Genomic DNA, 21,510 nt, shown 5'->3' with positions numbered 1-21,510 from the left:
TCCTAACGTTCAGGAAAAGCAACAGGAAGGCCTCACTAGCTTCTTAGAAAAAAAAAAAGAATTAATTAAAAAAAAGGGATTTATTCAAATAAAGACAATTTTATTGTAGATAGAAGTCTTTTTAAAAATGAGGCTGATGAATATTCAAAAGCTAGTAAAAAGGATTAACTAAAACTTAGGGCTATTATATTTCCTTAGCTATTTAAAACAGTAGTGCAAAAAATAAAAAAAGCAGCATTCTATAAACAAAATTTTAAAACGTACCTCTAATTCATTTTCCAGCTTCATCACTTTTGTTTTAAATAGATTTTCTGTTAAAATAGAATAGGCACAGAGAATTAACCAGCAAGGTACATAAAGCAACAATGGTTAACTTCACAGCCTTTAAATATTTGGCCCCACTGAGGCAACTGACTTCATATCAGTCAGTATTTTATTCACTTTGTTAAATTAAAAAGAAACAAATATATTATATTTAATAAATCATTTATGAATAGCTTAAGGTTTGCTTACCACATTTGGCTTGTTCTTCCCCAGCTTTTTCAACTTCCTCTAGTGCCAGCTCCACCTCTTGAGCTTTCATCTGGCAAAAAGAGCATAGTAAGCAAAGAAAAAAGATTTACTAACATAAACTAAAAGAGTATTCCATGGACCATGCATTTAGAAGTATGAAAACATGTACAAAAGAATATTTTTCTCTTCAAACAAAGGAAACCACTCATTTTCCCTACAATTAAGAACTTAGACCGTTGAAATATTTTCTTTAGTAATTTATTCTAAGAAGCTGTCTGAACATTCAAAAGCATGTAGCTGAGAATAGTAATAAAAAATAAAAATAAAAAAAAATCCTAAGACCAATGTGTGCAGCTTTTATTTCTTGTTTTTGGTATGTTTATGAGTAAATACAAAATGTAATAGACTTATAGGATCAGTTTCAGGATAGCCAAGTTTCTTCCATTTGCAGTGACAGTTTTAAAGTTACTCCAAAACATCAACCTACCATAAAAACTTTGATTAAAGTTAAAATCATAATCAATTACTTACTACATCTAACTTCTTTGTGAAATATCTTTGCATTACCTGTAAAACTAAGATTCCCTAACTACATAACTATGTTCACTTGTTCACTTCATTTCCCACTGGTATGTGCCATAACCCTAACTGCTGCAGTTACTCTGTTGCACGCACACATTTAGTACACAAATCCTTGTAAGAGTAACCAGTACGCTCAATGCAGGAAAAGAGAAAAAAAAAAAAAAGTAATCATGTTTTCATTGAAATAAAAAAATAAGCAGATGTACCTACAGAACTGTAGTAAGTGAGGATTAATACAAACCTTCATTAGTGACTGAGTAATTTTAAAAAGATGTATCAACTGTTCAGGAGTTTCATTTTTCAAGTTTTTCCCATCAACCTAAAGAGACAACAGTGTTTTTATACAAATATCAATGAAATTCACAAAATAAAGCATTTATGCATGTGACAGACCAGAGACTCTTCAGAGGAGAATGCATAGCAAAACCAGTACATTCTGTTTTCCCCTTGAGTACCTTGGACACAGTCTCTAGCAATCTGTCTGCTAGTTCCTCTTGACCAGGCAAAGCATCTGGATCAACTCTCATAAGCTTCTTCCAATCTAAAATGGGTGCCATATTGATTTTATAGTATTTTCTTGGAAAAGAAATATAGAAATAACAGTTATGAGACATTAACACTGCCCATCAGTTATTTATCATATGACTTAAAGGAGGCCAGCTAGTGTACAACACAAGACAATATTAATAACCATATGGATTTTTTAATAAATGTACTGATTAACATTCAGTTCACATTTTGCTCCGTTGTAAATACGTAGACTGTAGTCTAAGTAGGCTATAATAAAACCATTTTTAAGTTACAAATTAGATCATGCAAAATCAAAGAATTTGTGATTCAAACACTGAACATCGAGATGCATGGGAAACCTCATTTTTCACTTCTAAATGTCATTCAGTTCTTCCCAATTTCTCTTGAATCTGCCCTTGCATGATAAAAATCTCCTTATATTGACAAAATCATTATTTCCTATGTATTTAAAACACAACCAACACCTGCTTCAGTTTGATGCCACAAGCGTCCATTTCTTGATACTCATTTCTAAGATACTAAACTCTTGTATTAAGCATCCTTTCCTTTTGATTAGAATACTTGAATTGAGACAGGACAGTAGACAATCTGCAAACTGACAAATATATAAATTGGAAGTAATGCACAGTTTTGTTCTACTGCTTACCAGCCAGATGCTATAGGTGACGGTGACTTGCCATGTACCTGGAAGTCAATGCAATACCTGAAAAAGACAAAAGAGATTGGAAGACTTGGATTATTATGTTTTTCAGAGCTGTCTCTGACCTATATTGCCAAGCCTTAAAAAGCAGATTCTGCCAAGTTTCAAAAAAAAAAGTTTTGAAAATTTATTTACATATTGCCCTTAAATTATAAATATAGTATAAATGGTTAGGAAAAATAAGTAAAAAAATAATAAAACCAACTAGGATGTTTAATTCATTAATATTCAATAAACTTGATGATGCAAAAAGGATATATATTTTACTGGAAAAAATCAAGCTGAATCAATAACCATAACAAAGGTGTATGCTAGGCATATCTCAAGATCTTTTCCCTCATTCACTGTTCATCATTTAAACATTCAACAACTGAAACTTCCATCTTTAATGAAAGTCTGAACAGGTATTACTTTTGCAGAATATATTCCTGAGATGAGATGTAGATGTAAATGTAGATGAGATGTAGAAAATATATATATGACTATCAAATCTATTCTGAGAGTAAATGCACTACCTTACTACTGTTGATCTTTCCCTACCTTTCTTGTTTAAAAATCCTTTTCCTTAACTTATAAAATGTCTTTAAGAAAGTATCAGTCTTGAAATGGTATCAAAAGGAAGAGAGATATAAACAAAATAATCCAAATTCTTGGGAGACCATCTACAGTAAAATATAGGGGGGCACAACCTAAGCGTGAAGTATGTTTTACAGTATATATGTATTTAAGGACAATAAAAGGGAAGTTAATTCTTCATAAAATTTAGCTGATCCCTTCGACTTGGTAGAATGTGTGCTTTTATTTGACAGAAGGTCTGCGTGGTGAGACAAGGAGATCAGGGCTCTAAAAAATGTGAAATATACATGCATTTGATGGTAGCCATCACAAGATTTTCTTGACTTACTTTAGGCACCAAACATACATAAAATAGCCTGATGCTATAAAGTTCAGTAAGGACTGATAAAGTAGGAGCGCTGGGCATGCTCACGTGCTATCAGAACTTGGTAGGACATCCAGGACGGCCCACCAGAGACCGCGCAAAGGAGAGGCAGCCCAAGCACCACGCAGATTCCTCACCATCACAGGGACATTGGGCACCAGTACAAACAGCTGCTCCTCTTCCATAACATGCGTACAATGTGTATTACAGTCATAGATACTTGAGCGAGACTGAATCCCAAGAAGCAGCAAAGACAGGTGGGACATGCGCTAACTTTCCGTTAGTTTAGCGGAACTAACCCAGATTAAGCTATTTAGGATTTCCAAACTAGGTCACCCAGACTAGCTCCGATACGCTAGCTCTACAGAGCACTACACCCCAGCCACAAAGCACCTTGTGCAGGGCTCCCATTTCCTTCCAACTGACACACCCCCTCCCGAGATGCCGCACGGACAGACAGACCGCCGTCCCTGCAGGGTGTCCCAGCCCTGCCCCCGTTTTAGACCCTGCTGAACTCGCAGACTGCCCGACCCGGCACCCCTGGGAACGGCAACAGCCCCCGGACGCCTCAGCAGGGGCAGGGGCAGGGGCAGAGCCCCCCTACTGGTCCCCCGGCCCCGGCCGCCTTCCACGCGCCTCCCCCCGGCCGGCAGCAGCGCAGCCCCCGACGGCCCCGGCCGCAGCCCCTCGGGCCGCCCCTTGGCCTCACCGCTCCGCCAGGGCGGCGGCGGCGACAACGGAAGCCGCTGCCAGGCGACGCCCGCAGCCTCGCCTGGCGGCTCCGGTGTCCGGAACTGGGAGACGCGCAGGGGCGGGGAGAGGCAACGAGGCGCGGTGGCGCCCAGGCGGGCCTAGGGCCCTCGCGGCGGACTACGAGTCCCAGCATGGCGCGCGGCTCCCAGCACGCCCCGGCGCCCCGAGGGGAGCGCTGTCCCGACATCCTTTGCTTGGGCAGCGACAGCTGGGGGCGGCGGCGGCGGATCCGAGGCGGCCTCAGTCAGGTAGGGCGGGCGGTGGCGGCGGCTGGCCGGGGCTGCCCTCTGCTCACGGGGTCCCGGGGCAGGGCTCGGCGGAGCCGTCGCTGCCCGCGGTGGTGCTCCTTGCAGCTTCGGGTCGGGCTCCGGTGCGGCCTCGGTCCCCCGAGCTTCCCCGGCCCGCTCCACTCCTTTCCTAGGTTTCCCTAACGGGGGCTGCCCCAGAGGCAGCGTGCCCTCTCCCGGCCCCTGCGGGTGTGTGCGCGCTTCTCTGCGTGGCCCCGACCTGCAGGTGGCCGCTGGTCGGGCCCCGGAGCGCTGCATCCATAAACTGCCGGCGTCCCGTTGGCGCTGCCAGCCGGCGAGGGGGGCTGAGCGTTGGTAGTGGTCCGACGGCCCAAAAGGTTCGGGGTCCACTGCTATAGCTAACTAGGCGTGAACGCATCCTAAATAAAAAAGGAAAACCAGTAACCGCGTGAAGTGTCTGTATACGTTATGTGTTCATTCAGCAGATGTGTTAAAAGCTGAAAGTGATTCTTTTTCTTAATCAAAAGACAAAGGTGGTAATCTTTTGAGTTTTACTTTCTTCTGAATTATTCATCCTTTTGTTCTTCTTTGCTGTTGCTTAATCAGCATTGCTATTTAATGACGGCTGACAAGATGCAAGATGCTCGACACACCTACTAGTTACGTAACTTGTCATGTTGTAAGCCTTAACTGTTGATTGAAGGTAAAGGCTTATATCTCACCCAGAGGTTGGTTAGTTACATCTCTCTATGTAAAAAGAGTAAACGTCATGGTTAGGGGAGAGGAATCACAGAATCCTCTGTGTTGGAAGAGACCTCCAAGATCACCTAGTCCAACCTCTGACCTAACACTAACAAGTCCTTCACTAAACCATATGGCTAAGCTCTACATCTAAACGTCTTTTAAAGACCTCCAGGGACGGTGAGTCAACTACTTCCCTGAGCAGCCCATTCCAATGTCTAAAAACCCTTTCGGTAAAGAAAGAAAAAGGAAAAGGAAGAGAGACTGGATTGTATTTCTAAAATGGAAAATGTTGCAAAAAATAAAATTGATCATGATTGAGTGTAAAACAATGAATCCCTAACAGAAGTGACTTCATAGGTGAAGCAGGTGACCCACAGAGAATAATGCTGCCTTGCTGCAAAATGAGCTTTCAGAAAATGGATTTTGATTCCCCTGTGGTTTAGAAAATAAAATAATCCATTCGTTACGTTCATGAAGTTGAACAAAGCCTAGTGCAAACTCTTGCACCTAGGTCAGGGCAGTCCAAAGCACAAGCTGAGCAGAGAACGGATTGAGAGCAGTCCTGAGGAGAAGGACCTGGGGGTGTTGATGGATTAAAAGCTCAACATGAGCTGGCAGTGTACGCTTGCAGCCCAGAAAGCCAACTGTATCCTGGGCTGCATCAAAAGCAGTGTGGCCAGCAGGGCGAGGGAGGTGATTGTCCCCCTCTGCTCTGCTCTGCTCTGCTATTGTGAGACCCCACTCGGAGCCCTGTATTCAGCTCTGGGGCCCCCAGCACAAGGACAAAGACATAGAGCAGGGCCAGAGGAGGGCCACAAGGATGATCAGAGAGGGCTGGAGCATCTTCCTGTGACAACCGGCTGAGGGAGCTGGGGTTGTTCAGCCTGAATAAGAGAAGGCTCTGGGAAGACCTTGTAGCAGCCTGTTAGAGCAGTTCCAGAGGAGATCTAAGAGGCTGATCAGAGGGTTGCAGCACCTCTCCTATGAAGACAAGCTGAGAAAGTTGGGGTCATTCAGCCTGAAGAAGAGAAGGTTCCCTGGAGACCTCATTGAAGCCTTCTGGTACCCAAAGGGGGCCTATAGTAAAGCTGGGGAAGGACTCTGTCAGGGAGTAGAGCGACAGGACAAGGGGTAATGGCTTTAAACTAAAAGAGAGTGGGTTTATATTAGGTATTCGGAGGAAATTTTTCACTCAGAGGATGGTGAGACACTGGCACAGGCTGCCCAGAGAAGCTGTGGATGCCCCATCCCTGGAGGTGTTCAAGGCCAGGCTGGATGGGGCTTTGGGCAACCTGATCTGGTGGGAGGTGTCCTTGGAACTGGATGGTCTTTAAGGTCCCTTCCAACCCAAACCGTTCTATGTTATGATGCCTCTGAATAGAAACATCTTTTTTTTTTATCCTCTTCTATAGCTTAATAAGCTGTAGAGGCTAATATATCTGTTTAATGTGTTTCAGCTTTTTTTTGTGGTCTTCTGTTATGGAATCAAGATAAAATACTTATTACATATACTGGTAGCGTAACTACATCTCGGTTATAATTCTGTAGTGCAGCTAATAAAGAAGATTGATGCAGAACTAAAGCAGATACTGAGGGAGGCGTGAAAACTGAAAACGAAACAAGTGAAAAGAATGGAAATGTATATCCCACATAAAGTGACAAAATGTTTAAAATACAGAGTGGCTTAGAGCAAGTGAGTTAATATTTTGTTTTTTCTGCCTTGACATCCCTCTCCATATAACATTTATGTAAGTTGATCTTCGTTCGGTGAGAGTACATACATGCTTGTAGTTCTGGAGCTGGAAAACATTTTAGCTCCATAGCAGAGCTCCCTGGTAGAAGAGCGAGGCATCCATGTTAAGCCACAGTTTTGATAACACCATGCTATTTCGAAGAGCTAATTCAGAAACTGCATTATGAGAGATCAAATTGAATGTCATTTCAAAACAAGAAAACAAACAGAAGTCATCGTATACAGACCAAGCTTGCTAAATCAGGACATGCATAGCAAAGTCTTTTCAGCTTATGCCACCCATGTAGTTTTTGTTCATCTGCTCTTTGGAGTTAATGAACACGTAGTTTCTACTGTTTGTGTTTTCTGGAACACGGGGAGTGTCAATCTGTTTGAACGTTATTTTAGGGACAGTTTTTGCGTCAGTATCCTGTTAAGGAAACAAATCGTGTTGTTCAGTGTAAATATACAAGGTATTATTTTGTTTTTTGTTTGAATATATGGCTTGGTAGGAAGAAAAAAAAAAGTGGTACTGAAGTCCTCTTAATGATTTTAAGGTCTATGTTACCTTACATGTGTATTTGTGTATTTCAGGTATTTGTATTTCAACTGACTGTTGAAACAAACTGAAGCTGCTAAACCCCCAGCTAAGCCAGTATCTTCCTCTTAGCCATGTTTAAGCTTTGATCCTTATTTGTATCAGGATACCCTAAAATGTCTGAATGTTAAACTACTTGGTTGCTAGCAAACTCCTATCAGTCTTTGCCCTGGGAAATCTTTCCTCTGGCATTCAGCACAGGTTCTTACTCAAGTCAGAGCTGCCATTTTTGGTCTAGTCAATTCTTCAGAGCTGTGCTTCTTCAGAAGACGGGGATCTATTCCCTTCCTGGGGAATGAAAATTGCTTCATGTTTGCAGAAGAAGGTTGCTGCATTAAAACTTCTCTTGTTATATTTGGTCTGTTCTGGGTCTCAGCAAAAAGAAAAGGAGTCCAGGCATGTTTTGCATTCTTCTTCCTGTCTTCCCGAATACAGCTTACCTTCTCTCATATATGATCCAAGCCCAATCATTAAAATGTCAGCTGTGCATCTAAGTTGATTCATACTGGAGTTGTACCTTGGAGTGACATTTTAAAGAGATGATAAACTTAAAGGCCTTGTTGGAAAGGGACAACAGAAAGGAAATAGTGATATCTTTCCGTTATTAAACATTGAAAACAGGTTAGAAGGAGTATTAGGTTTAGCAGGAAAACCAAACCAAAACAAAACACAGAAAATGGAGGTAAGTAGGCAAGACCAGTGGGGATAGTAGTGGAGCCTGAGGTACTGAATTAAAACACCATTTTAAAGTGACAAAGCTACTGGCTTTGGCAGTCTGTTGTATATATCAGTGCTGATGTTCCTCATTTCAGTATCAGATTAACTTGTTGCTCATCTGTAAAAATAAAAAATTGTGGTTTTAACAGTTCTTTGTTTTATTGCACTATTGATAATTTAAGTCAATTGTGTGCACTTTAAATATGTTTTAAGTAGTTTGGGGTGTCAATTATTATCAAAGTCCATTTATCCAAAGCAAATAAGATGCCCAGCTGTTTTTTGGCAGCTCCTCCATGTATGGGTATCTCTTTGCTGGTTTTAGAATTCCAAATGAGAGAGCGGAGAACCACATTTTATGATTAGGTATGTGCATAAATGATCATTAGTTTGTTTGCAAAGCTTTTCAAGAAACTTCCTGATCCCTTTGTAAATTGCTTTGTTTCTGTTTTCAGCTGCCTAATTAATATACACAAAATTAAGTTCCCTGAGATTTACATAATAATTATGTTTCACATTAACAGACAATGCTTTATGCGTGTAAAATGACTCTGTGGAGTTACAGACTATTTCCTTATTGATACTTGTATTGACAGTTCCACAGAATAGTTGCTGACGTCTTCGTATGACTAAAGTGCTAGGTGTATTTTTAATATTTAGTCTTTAATGAAGCATCAGTGAAAATATTCCTAGAATAATAAACAGGAGTCTTTAGAATATATTAACAATTCTCTTTTATGGACAGTAATTTGATGTTTTTTAGTTCTCTGAGAGCTTGAACTAAATTTTAAAATACTGTCAAAAGCTGCAAATATTAATATGTAAATTTTGCTGATGTTTTTCAGAAATAATAGGAGCTCTCATACAAAAATTGGAAGAGATGAAAACTTTGCAGTTGTGGCAACTGTTTGAGATGAACTTTAATGAATATGTTTGTTCCACTCAGCTTTGCTGGTAATGTTGAGGAGGGGTAGGTGGATTGTACGGGTGTTTTCCCATACAGAAATGCTGTGGTTTTCAATAATTCTATCACTGCCACTATTTTTTTTTCTAAAGAAGAAATGTATAATATATATTAGTTAGAGCGTTTTCTTTCAAGTAGACCTTATCAAAACAGAAATAGTTATTAATACCCTTCAGAGGAGTAAAAGAAGCAAGTGCCATTACCCAGAAGAAGAGAAATTTAAAATGTATTTAAGTTCCTAAAATTAGGTCATAAGGTTTATCTGACCATAAATTGATTGTCTCCTTAAATGTTGATGTAAGGTGGCAGATAACATGTTTATTAGCTGATAGTTAATGGTATAGTGGTAGATAGCTGTTGCTTTTTTAGGGATTGCCACTGTGCTCCTGCCTAAATACAACCTAATTTCGCCTAAATTCTTATGGCCGAAAGGGGGCATCCATACTTCCAGATTTCCCAAGTGAGGATGCAGAGCATCTCTGGTTTTTGTGCGTATTTGTGTTCATTTTTTTGTGCAGACTTCTATATTTTGAGACATGCTGCTCTCATCTGTTTGTATTGTCATGGATTTGGTTGTAATTGTGGAGAAACATTTTCTTGTTCTCCTACTTCTCCAAAAGTGTTTTGTTTTTTCTCATATATTCCTACTACCTGTAAATCTTGAAAAAGACTGGATGAACCGGTAAAGGATTCTCAGCGTGTTGGGGGAGGAAGGTTGCATGCCTTACAAGCCTAACCTGCTGGAGAGCTCTGGTTCTTTTCCATCCTTTTCACTTTGTATCTGTCTATGAACATGCATGGAAATGGTGCAGTGCAGAATGCAGGTTTCTATGTCGAACAGCTTGAGAAAACCAGCCTTACAAGCAGGTATTGTATGCAGCTTCAGCATGCTATTTTTCCACAGTCAGCTCTCACAGTCATGTAGCATCTGTCTTTCAAGGCATATCTTGCCACTTATTGTTTGTGGCAAACTGTAATATTTGTATATTCAACTGTATATTCTTCCTGACAGGTTCAAGTATTGTTGTAAATTAAAACGTTTGGCAGAAATCTTGGAAATGAAGTACTTGTCAGTCCTGATTTCATACAGTCAAATTAGGGCTTGGTGGTTGTTTGTAGATCATGAATTGGCAGTCATACAGCCCAAGGGCTGATTAAAGTATCAAAGGTACAGTTTTAGGAGTTATGAAAGTAAAAGGTTGGTGAGTTTAAAAAAAATAAAATAAAAAATATTGAGGGACAATCAACCTGTTTATGTGAGTTGGACCAGTCAGTTATGTGGTTCTCCATCACAGCAAGCCTGTGTTTAAAAAAAAAATAAAAAATTGTTGAGCAGCATGTTTTACAGATACTTATCAATACCTCCATCGCTTGAAATGGTGAAATACTGGCACTTGCAAGCCCATGCTTGTGTTGCTACCAAATTTCCGTATGCCTGTTGAGTGAGAAAGGGAGTGAGTGTATCCACTCACTGTGACTCGTTTGAGGAGTCCAGTCATGCCAAAGCTTTAGCAACCTCTTGCACATCTGTGATCTATGAGTTTCTTTGTCTTGTATACTCCTTAGATGGCTTCTTGCTTTCCAATGCCAAAATGAGAACAAATCAGTTGATATGAAGAGTGTTGGCTGCCAGATAACAATTGCTGTTTTCCTCTGAGATTAATGGCAGACATACTGCTGCCTGACATACCAAGTACAGATTAGCTTTTACAAGCTTCCCTCATTGTTGACCATTCTGAGTATGGAGTTTGGTGGACTCCGTTGTAGCAGCAGATAGGAGGTTCTGGTTTTGATGATGAGTCTTCCTTTTCTTGTCATGCTATCTATCATAAAGGGCAGCAAAGACACCTTTCCCATATTTATGCTTTAATTCAGCAAGAATGTTAAACTACTCTGTAGTCAGACCAGATGGAAAAAGTGATTTTCCTGACTTTAGCAGAGATTCGAGAAAAATAAGATCTCAGAAGGCCAGAGTCCAAGTCAGCAGTAGTCAATTATCCACGCTGTAGTTTTGTGCAGTCTACAGATTGTACGTGACCTTGAATTTCCCATTTTTCTCTTGCTTGCAGAAGCAGGTTGCTGGAAAATGCGGGCCCTTCTGGATTTGTTATGTCCTTCTGTTGCCAAGTGAGCTTTTGCACACTGCAAAAGTGAGGGCGATCTGCTGGAATGCATTTGAGATTACCAAGCTTGCAGCAGTTCAAGCACTGTGTTGGGTGACTTGTTACCAAAACCAGAACAAAGCGTTTTGTTGAACGTGTTTGCCCTTACATTAAATTTAGTAAGTTGTTAAGAATTGTTTGGGAATGTCTGTGGCACAAATAACTTGTCTGAAGAGGAAAACTTATAGCCATGTATTTGCATTAGTGACATCTGAAATGTACAGGTGTAGGGGAGGGCAAGCAGCAAATAAGAAAATTTTGAAGTTAAAGTTTTTCCGGAGTTCTAAAAGAAACTTTTCTGATGGTGGGATAGCCGGTTAAACCAGACTTTGGATGTGGCTAAAATCTTTATGTGCTTTAGAGTTCCCTTTGATTAAAAAGAAAACAGTAGTACTTTCCCTACGGGTGGCATGCAGGTAAATGTAGCATTGTCAGGGAACAGCGAGGTTAGCAGTCGTGTAAAATTAGAGTTCTGGATTGAAGAAATGCTAGAAGTTGGGAACAGAAATAAAGGCTTGTAAGAGCATCAGAATTGCCTAGGATTAAAAGGTAAGTAAAGTAGCTGTGTTAACATATATTCTGTGTAGGGAAAGGTACAAACCTACAAAAAGTAGTTGAGTTAGCAATTGAGGTTGGATAAACTCATTCCTTTGGATAGGAGTCTCTGCTTAGGAATCTATCTTGTTTTCTTCCCAGCTGTTTAGCAGTAGCTGTTTCTGAAATAGGAACGTTTAAGAATTACTTCAGAATTAGACTCTGAAACTCAAAGCAGTATCTTCAAGGGTTTGCTGCTCCAAGCGAACAGTAAACTTACAGAAGAAGTCTCAACTCACCAAAAACCTTTTCACCTAATTATGAGTTTTCTTAAAGGGGGAATTTAAATCTTCAGGTTGGTTCTGCATGGCAATGTTACCTCATCCCTTACTTTTTAGAACATGATATTTCAGAAATATAGGTTTCTGTGTTGAAAAATCGTTACACGCTACTTGTAGGTCTTTTTCAAATATCACTGCTTTTCAGCAGAGCTAGTGAACTTAAAAAAGTAGGAAGTACACTATTCAGAAGCTGATTCAAACAAGGAAATTCAAACTGTTTCTCACAGCCTAAGAAATAGCAGATTCTTCTTGTCTACATTCTTGGGGGAGGGGGATAAAAAAAAAAAAGTACATAAACCTCTGGTGGGTTGAAGTTCTAAAAGGGGATGTCTTTCCATGTATTCCTGTAGTATGCTTTGTGTTTTTGTTTGTTTGTTTGTTTTTCATAAGACTTCTATGTCTGCCAATATATGTTCAGACAATCTTGGCTAAAGTACTCTGATCCAGGCTAGTATAAAGACGTTAAAAGCATCCTTTGATATTTAACATAGCTTTTTATCTTCTTTATTTCAAAGGTGGTGACGACTAAAAAAAGGCTCTTTCTTGGTTGAAATAACAGCAATAGCCAGAGCTCCGAGTACTGTAGAAGAGAAAACCTTTGCTATTATGTGAGTAACAGTGACTGAGTTGGTTCTGATTTCTTTTAAGTGATCCTTGTCATGGTGTTAGTATAACTGCACCCGCATCTTGTTGCACTTGTCCCTTTGCAGTGCCACTGCTCCTTTACCTTTACCACTATTCTGATAGGTGATTGTCGTGCTCTCAGGCCAGGGCTGCAGACCACAACTGAGATTACCTGCCTGGGAAAGATAGCTTTGCTCACCTCTTTTTGCAGGATATTATAGTTTAATTTGAATGCTGTTATTAAAAAGTACATAACGTTAAACAAAAACAAACAAAAAAGCATTTCAGGACTTAGGAGAATCAAACACTTTAAAGCTGGTTAGTTATTTGAGAGCTATGATGTGTGAACCCTGCTAGATACAAGGCTGGTGTTTTTACATATTATTGATCCACATTATCTGACTAATACTACCTATTCTGTGCCCTTACAGATGTTTCCCCCCTTTTTAGTTTTGGGGGAAATGCTATATAATTTCTCTCCTTATTTCTCTATATAAATCTCACCTTTTTCTCAAAACTAAGTCACTGTTCAACTGTCTGTAGTCTTTCAGTATCTTTAGTCCAAACAATTGGCACTAAGCCATGTTGTGTCAACCAGTGGTCAGAAAGAATGCCTTTGTACTGTAATTGCCTTCTTGCTTATTCTTCCAGGGCAAAACTGTTTCCAAACAATCTGATACATAGTAACTTGAACTTTTGACCTGGCCACCTATGTATTATTTATGAAATAGTCATAAAATTGCTATTTAATAATTTCTATAGATTAGGAAGTTTATGAAAGATAGGATAAAATAATACAAGGTTTATTTGTGCTGTTTTCTTCACATGCTATTTTTCTCGAGACAGGACTCTCATGAACATTTGTTGACATCAGCGCAATGGGCAGAGTTGAGGAAAAAATGACCTTTTTGTGAACTTTTAAAAAGAATGCGAAAGAGCAAAGTGTGAGCTTCAATGGTAAGTTTAACTTTTTATTATCAGTAATGTCCTTTTTTACCTGTTCTTGCTCTACAAGAGTCCTGTTTGTTCTTCAGAATGTTTTGAAAATTGTTTTTGTTAATGAATTTTGAAAGGTTTTGTGAGAAACACCTTTCAACTTAAAATAATTAACACATTTTCTGTCCTTTTTAAAACCTCATTCTCTGAGTTGTCAGCATGTTAATTTACCCAGGATTCTAGAGCTCTTAATTTTCACAGTTCTCCAATTTGTAGCATTCACTTGAACTGCACAACTATCTGCTACAAATCACATCACAAGTCATCTTCAATTTCAGTTCTTTATTAGTAAAATGTGAAATGCAGTAGAGACAGTATCCACTTTTTGAGGGCTTTTTGTGGCGTGAAACTCTTTAATGAAAGTACTTCTTTTAACCACTTAATTGTCTAAAGAATGAATGAGATGTGAGGAAAGCTTTCTCTGTTACTGATATATAGTGCCATTAACTTATATCAAAAGTCTTAATTTGATTTTATTTATCAAGTTTAGTTTTTAGTCAATAAAACCACCCAAGTTTCTTTCTATTTATTTCAGCTGTTGTCCATGAAAGCTCTTAGGGAAGATGGCTGATGTAAGCCTGAAGGAAGTGGCACTAATAGTTGGTGTGGTGGCAGCCTGCTACTGGAACAGTCTATTCTGCGGCTTTGTTTTTGATGATGTTTCAGCAATTTTGGACAACAAAGATTTACATCCTTCTACTCCATTAAAAAATCTGTTTCAGAATGACTTCTGGGGGACTCCAATGTCTGAGGTAAACTGTCTGTAGAACACTTTGAGGAAATGGGGAAAAAATTACAGTCAGCTTTTGTATTTTTTCCCCTACTGTGGTTTTAATAGAATAGTTTGTTTCTGATGAAATTTGGTAATGTTAGTATTTTCTACTGTCAGATCAAGAACAGATGTATTCTTTTGTTCAGTAAAAGAACTTGTAAGAAAATCATATATCATACTTCGAGACTCTGTGTGTTATCTAGTTCCAATACAGAAATTGGAAAAATCTACTTTTTTTCCCTTCTCCTCCTGAAAAGCTAGACATTGACATACAATAGTATTTATTTCTAATTTCAGTCCAGAAGGAAAGATAATTCACTTAAACAACAAATCTAAGAGTTGGAGAATAGGGATTGAATCTGTTTAATTTATTTGAATAAGTATCTTTATGTGAATTCAGAGCTTTTGGTTTATGTTGAGTCACTACATTTTTATCTGAAAAGCTGCATTGGCATTAAAGTTGTTGATTAATGTCATACAACAGCAATGCGGCTAAAAAATTTATATAAAGTCACACATGGTGCCATTGATGAACAAGTGAAAAAAATGTCACAGGTGTTTTGCTTATCAAAGCATACCACCTTGTAATCTTCATTTTTTTCATGTCTGTAATATACAAAGTTAGTTCGTTGTGGGTTGCTAGCTCTACAAATAAATAGACTTTGATACATAATTTTCATATAACCATATAACAAAAGCTTCCAGATTCTTTCAGATGCCATCTAGTTCAGTACTCATCCAGAATATATGGGTTCCTAAACTCACAAAATCATAGAACGGCTCGGATTGGAAGGGACCTCAAAGATCATCCAGTTCCAACACCCCTGCCATAAGCAGGGATGCCACCCACTAGACCAGGTTGCCCAAAGCCCCATCCAACCTGGCCTCAAACAGCTCCAGGGATGGGGCATTCACAGCTTCTCTGGGCAACCTGTGCCAGGGCCTCACCACCCTCTGAGGGAAGAATTTCCTCCTAACCTCTAGTCTCCCCTCTTTTAGTTTAAAACCATTTCCCTCTTGGCCTGCCGTTATCTGCTTGAGCAAAGAGTTGCTCTCCATCTTTCTTATAAGCCCCTTTTAAGTATTGAAAGGCTGCAATAAGGTCACCCCAGAGCCTTGTCTTCTCCAGGCTGAACAACCCCAACTCTCTCAGCCCTTCTTCACAGGAGAGGTGCTCCAGTCCTCTGATCATCTTTGTGGCCCTCCTCTGGATCTGCTCTAACAAGCTCTCATTTTTCTTGTGCTGGGGGCCCCAGACCTGGACACAGCACTCCAAGGGGGGCCTCACAAGGCAGAGCAGAGGGGGTCAGTCACCTCCCTCCCTTGCTGGCCACTCCTCTGTTGATGCAGCCGAGGCTGCAGTAGGGCTGCAAGCACACACTGCTGGCTCATGTCAACCTTTTTGTCCTTCAGAACCCCCAAGTGTTAAGGTTTTAAAAAGGCTTATGAAGGGAGTAACTGGCAACATAGACACATTGACTGGTAGACATGTTGCAAATGTGTAGATAATATATTTATCTGAGTGCACAAAGTTTTTCTGAAAATATTAATCTAAAACATGAAATGTCAAATTGATCAAAACACTTGAGTAATATATCAATACTACACATAAGTTGGAAAAAGTCAGAACTAACTTCTTTGTTTCAACAACTTAACTTGAAATTGAGTTTTCATTTAATTCACTAGACTTTGTTAGTATTACTGATTTTCAGGTTTTTATTTTGAAGGTATATGTCTGAGAACAGTGGAGGGAAATCTTGAAGGCACAGATTTTTAGAATGATATTTTGGAGTAAAAGTACCTTTATAATACAGTAGTGACTTATTTATTTCCTTTTAGGAGAGGAGTCATAAATCTTACCGGCCACTCACAGTTCTCACGTTTCGTTTAAACTACCTGTTCAGCGAGTTAAATGCAGTTTCTTACCACTTCCTAAATCTCATCTTTCATGGAGTGGTTTGTGTAGTCTTCCTCAAGGTCTGTAAGCTTTTTCTGGACAACAGGAGTAGCGTTGTTGCATCCTTGCTCTTTGCAGTGCACCCAATACATACTGAAGCGGTAGGTAAAGTTGTTGTGTTTAACTTGTTCAAGTTGGTTTTTTTTGTAACCTTAGATTTCATATTTTGTGTGTCTCTTTCTATATTGGAACTCCAAATGTGTGTGATTTTTTTTTCTTATGTGTACCGTTTACTCTGCCATTTGCAAGGAGTGGTGGAGGTGACTGACTTTAATGTTGTTTGTTGTTCCATACAGCTACTGAAAAGTAAGGAAATGTTCATTTACTTGTTTGATAACTTTAGTCTCTGTCACAGACATTTCACTTTTATGACGACTATTTTATCTTGCACGGATGCTACATCTAGCATTGTATAAGTACTATCAACACCTCTTAATTTATTTTCATGAATTCAGTTTATTTCCTGAACACTAATCACAGTCTGTTTTGTCCTACTTTTTGTCATTATATCTATCCCAGCAGGACTCTTTCTAGGATTGTTATTGCTATCCTACATTCAACTTAGTGACTTGGTGTCTTTGTTTGAACCTGTAATTGAAAGTATCTGATATAAGAAAAAAGAAATATATATGCCTCTCATAGTTAGCTTTACATTGATTCTAAAGGGGTGTTTCACAACTATGAAACACTCCCAGAGTTCTAACCTCTGTCTTGTTCTCTGAAGACAGAAATCCCTCTCAGTAGCAATTTAGACGCCTGCATTTACATATTTTGAGCAAATCTTTACAGGTAGTAAGTTCATAAGGCTTGTAATTGGCTGCTGTCTGAGCTACTAATTTCTTTTCTGTAAGAAGGTAGTATCGTGTTTAAAATTACAAAAGTTAAATGCCTAAGAATTTTTGCTTGCTTTTCTGCTCAAAAACAGAAAAAAAATAAATTCTTGGGGGAAGTATGGGTTTAATTTCTTAATTTCACTCATTTTTCTGTTTCTTTAAAAAAAATGTGCTTTAAGTTTCAAAGTTTGGCTTTATCTGTTTGTAGCAAATGTGATAGCATCTTTGCAGGAGTAGTTACAAGTGTCTTACATTACTGGTTCGTGGCTTAGTGATAAATTTATTGCTTCTTTCATTCTTTGATTCTATGAATTTCAGTATTCTTTATCTTGCTTAAACTGTCAGATTCCATATGAGATAACAGTAACACAGCTGCTTCTAGTACTGTGCAATAGTTATCAAGAATTTGTACAAATCCTGTAAAACATTGTTGAATGAAATCTTATTCTGTAAGGCATTGTATTAGAAAGTTATGAAGAACAGTTATGAAGCAAAAACATTTGGTAGTGTATGCAATCCTTGATATTAGCCACAAGAGGGCACTCTAAGCCTATGCAATTACTAGAACTTGATTCTGTACTTAAAACTCTGAGATTTAAATGCAATTTTAACTGAATTCCCGTGCTGTTTTACTTAGATATTCAAAAATACGTTTCTTCCTTCTCCCCATATATTTCAATATAAGCCTTCTGATTTTGAGACATACTATCCTTTCAAGTGTTTGCATGGAGAATTCCATGTAACATGCAACCAAGAAAGGTTTCTTATAGTTGAAAGTTCTGATTTATGCATGTTCATAAAGAGGCGAGGTAATAAAAAGCTGTATTCTAGAAGCTTGGACTTGGGTGCCAACAAACTTATTCAGACTTCAAAACCAACTCCAGAACAGGTCTCATTCCTAGTTTTCATAGCATTTGATGATACCACTTGTTTCTTTTGATATTTGAAATGTATCTGAATTAAATACCTTCAGTTTAGTGTCCTACTTATTATTACTCCGTTGTAAAGAGTTTGAGATAGTAGATACAATACATACAAATTTCAAACTTTTACCTGTCTGGTGATAAATTGATTTCTTCTGGAAAAACTAACAGAGCAGGATAAATAGAGGACAAATTTTCTGCTCGACTTCAGAGAGAAACTGTGCTCTTGAGAAGGTAATATATCATTTTCTGAGGGGAAAAAAATTGAAGAAAGTGGTTGAATAACAGCATCGTAGTCTCATTTGTCCTTGTCTCTGGAATTCCAGTTCAGTCATTCTAGTTCCACTCAGTCTATCCTAATTTGCTACTGTTCTGGCCAGAGGCATGCTGACCACGTAGACTGCTCGTGGGATGTCAACTAACCTTGTAAATGCTAGAATTTTCTTTTTTGTAAGTCATATTTGTATCCAGAAATTGCCTCTTTTCTGTTGGCTGGGGACTGTGGAAGCATACCAGCACACTTGCTTTACCTGCGATCTCTTTCAACAGATCTAAGTTCTCCTTAATATCTGCTTTAATGCTGGTGATAATAATAATTGTGATACAGAGCAGGAATACTTGAAAAATTTGAGAAATCTTAAGATGTTTTTGAAATAAACACCTCTATGCTACCCAAAATACTAACACGATCACTGATGCCATATCAGTTGTGGAATGTGATTTGTATCCGTGCATGTTTCAGTGAGTCCTTTGGTAAACGTAAGCTAATCCTAACAGAAGCACCAGAGAATGATTTCAAAATCGGAGTTGAATAGTTTTTTCCAACACTGTGACCTTGGATATTGAATTACTTTCTCTTTATGCTGTGCTTGATCAATCATGCTTGTCTAAGAATGTACCTAGCACTAAAAATTTTAAGCACAGTCTGGATGGCTGAGAGTCAGACTTCAGCATCATCACAATTACATGGTGAGCTGTGAGGTTTTGTTAGCTAAATATGGTTGTCTACCTTGGTTTAATATGCCACTTTCAACCAGTTTACTCAAAAAAAAAAAAAAAAAAAAGAAAACTGGATGCAATCAGAGACATTACAGAAGAGGGAAAATTAGGAGGAAAGGCAGTCCTAAATGGTGCTATGGTCAGGTAGGAACAGTGACTACTGCAGTAGGTATTAACACAGTGACCTGTCTTTCATCCATGGCTGTTGGTTGCACCATAGATTTAAAAGGAAGCGGGGGACAATGAGGAAAACATGCAAGTTCTACAATGGAAACATGTAAATTAGTCTGTGTTTCACTGGGGATTCTGAAACAACCTTCTGCATTTTATCATTCCTCCAAATTTTCATAAAATCCATTCCTCTGTGACTACCAAGAGGGAGCAGTACCTGAAATGTTCATATTGCCAACCAAATTATCATTCAAAATTGCTAAACCTGCAATAAGCCTGAGTCATTCTTTAACTCTGTTGCTCAGAGCTTGCCATCGATGTATTGATAACTTTTGACTGCTCAGATCAGACCTGCCATAGCAGCAGTCAAGTGAGCACTTTCAGCTTCATTCAGACAGTCGTAAAAGGTGTGAACAAAAATAAGCACTATAGTTTCTGTATGCCACTGTCTTCAAGATCTTTATGTAAGACAGGCCTTGTCACATTCACTTACAGCTTTTATTGATGAAAACTAGTTTCTTTGAAGTATTATTAAGAAAGTTATTTTTCCACCCAAATTCTGTCTTAAGTGCTAATTGTGGCTGTTACTGGAGATAAGATAGTACAGCTTTTCTGAGTTGTCTCATTAATAGTGGTGCTATGGATATCATAGTCTTGTTTTCAGCACTGATTGAACTGAAAGCAGTCTTACTCGTTAGACTTTTTTGCTAGTTTACAGACTGTGTTTACGCATATCCTGTTAGTATATTGGTCATGCACTAGTTTAGTGCTAGAATAATCACTAAAGGAATAATATTGTGTTTTTTTTTTTCTTTTAGGTAACTGGAGTTGTGGGCAGAGCAGAACTTCTATCATCCATCTTTTTTCTAGCTGCCTTTTTATCATATACTAAATCTAAAGGGCCAGATAATACCATAGGTAAATGACTGACAAATATACGTAACTTAATTTCTGTTTCAGGGATAACAGAGCTCTAAAATGGTAATGTGGATATACTAGTTATTCAACAAGTGTGTACAAAAAAACATCCAGCCCCAAGATGCCCCTATAGTTTCACTTTTCAACCATAAATTGCCTTTTGTTTTCTTCAATGCTTGAGCAGGTTTTCAGTTTTGTTAAACCTAGAGTTTGCTAATGACAAGGGGATTCTTGCAGTAACTCTTATTGATGCAAGTAAGTGGAAACATGCCGAGATGCCTCAGTAAGCTGCAGAATTTCAGTAGAGATGTAGGAAGTGGCCTCTTTTTCAAAAGCAGTTTGACTTTTGACTGCCTTTAAAAGATACATTTGAAAAGGCATCCTGGTGAGTTAGGAAAGATTGGGTTTTGCTTTCCTAAGAGGAGGAGGCAGTTTTAAAACTGCTAACTGGTGAATTAATGTCTGTAGAGTAAGACTGAGAATCCTGTAATAACAAATGGCACATTGAGTAAGCTTATAGGGTGTGTCCAAATGGCAAATTTCTAGATCGTGTTCAGACATAGAGTCAATTTTCACCTCTTAGGTAAAATTCCTTTATTAAGCTTTTGTGTTGTAAGATGAAACATTTTCAATAGTGTCTTCTTGATTTGCAGTGTGGACTCCAATTGCAGTGACTGTGTTTCTAGTAGCTGTTGCAACACTGTGTAAAGAGCAAGGAATAACGGTGGTGGGGATATGCTGTGTGTATGAAGTATTTATTGCTCAAGGGGTAAGATGTCATTGAAATTTAAATTTGATTTCTTCTTGAATTTCTCTAAAGAGCTATCAAATACTTGGAAGCATGATATTTCAACACTGATTTTGTCAATTCACGCTAATTCTATAGTTCTATTAATGTTTTGAGGTGTTCTGTTGACTCAATTGATGTTTAAAATACATGGATCATGGGGAGGGAAGCAAATGGCTTCTAAGTTGTTGTTTACACACCGTGCAGAGATACTGCCAAATCTACTTGATGAAGAGTCAACATGTCTTAATGAAAACCAAAGGTTTTAGTTGATTGAGGTTTGCAAAGACAAGCATGTAACAGTCTTGGCTAAAGTCTGAGGTGCATAAAGAAGGAGTGTTGGTTGTTTTTAAATCCTTCAGGAAAAATAGAGAACATACAATCTACAATCACATGTCATCATTTGCTTATGAATAACCAGATGTTTTGGAGTAGCCTATTTAAGTAATACTTTGATGAAACTTGTTTCTCTAA

At 38.6% G+C, this 21,510-nt stretch overlaps 2 protein-coding genes across 10 annotated transcripts in view; one reads left to right on the top strand and one right to left on the bottom strand.

Annotated features, from left to right (window-relative positions):
- Positions 1–4,114, bottom strand: part of CEP290 (centrosomal protein 290) — a 54,366-nt gene extending 50,252 nt beyond the window's left edge. For 7 of the 8 annotated variants that reach the window (XR_013946775.1, XM_080580802.1, XM_080580804.1 and 4 more), the window contains exons 1-6: positions 3,976–4,114; positions 2,273–2,329; positions 1,551–1,671; positions 1,337–1,414; positions 514–583; positions 265–311 (exon numbers count right to left, since the gene is read on the bottom strand). Coding sequence is in view for 7 of the 8 variants with exons in the window: in XM_080580802.1 (XP_080436928.1) it covers positions 265–311; positions 514–583; positions 1,337–1,414; positions 1,551–1,652 (297 nt within the window). In the remaining variant the exon portion in view is untranslated. Of the gene's footprint in view, positions 1–264; positions 312–513; positions 584–1,336; positions 1,415–1,550; positions 1,672–2,272; positions 2,330–3,314; positions 3,950–3,975 lie in introns of those variants that run through there. The other variant, XM_080580803.1, reaches the window with a different exon arrangement.
- A 15-nt stretch (positions 4,115–4,129) lies between these two features.
- Positions 4,130–21,510, top strand: part of TMTC3 (transmembrane O-mannosyltransferase targeting cadherins 3) — a 36,061-nt gene continuing 18,680 nt past the window's right edge. The window contains exons 1-7 of one of the 2 annotated variants that reach the window (XM_080582207.1): positions 4,130–4,267; positions 12,572–12,664; positions 13,527–13,637; positions 14,212–14,428; positions 16,288–16,506; positions 20,150–20,249; positions 20,903–21,018. In XM_080582207.1, coding sequence (XP_080438333.1) covers positions 14,240–14,428; positions 16,288–16,506; positions 20,150–20,249; positions 20,903–21,018 — 624 coding nt within the window. In that variant the 5' untranslated portion in view covers positions 4,130–4,267; positions 12,572–12,664; positions 13,527–13,637; positions 14,212–14,239. The remainder of the gene's footprint in view (positions 4,268–12,571; positions 12,665–13,526; positions 13,638–14,211; positions 14,429–16,287; positions 16,507–20,149; positions 20,250–20,902; positions 21,019–21,510) is intronic. The other variant, XM_080582208.1, reaches the window with a different exon arrangement.

The sequence above is a fragment of the Anser brachyrhynchus genome, assembly GCF_964034855.1.
Source record: "Anser brachyrhynchus genome assembly, chromosome: 1".
Lineage (NCBI taxonomy): Eukaryota > Metazoa > Chordata > Aves > Anseriformes > Anatidae > Anser > Anser brachyrhynchus.
Note: the sequence above shows the minus strand (reverse complement) of the source record. Positions and strands in the feature narration are given on the sequence as shown.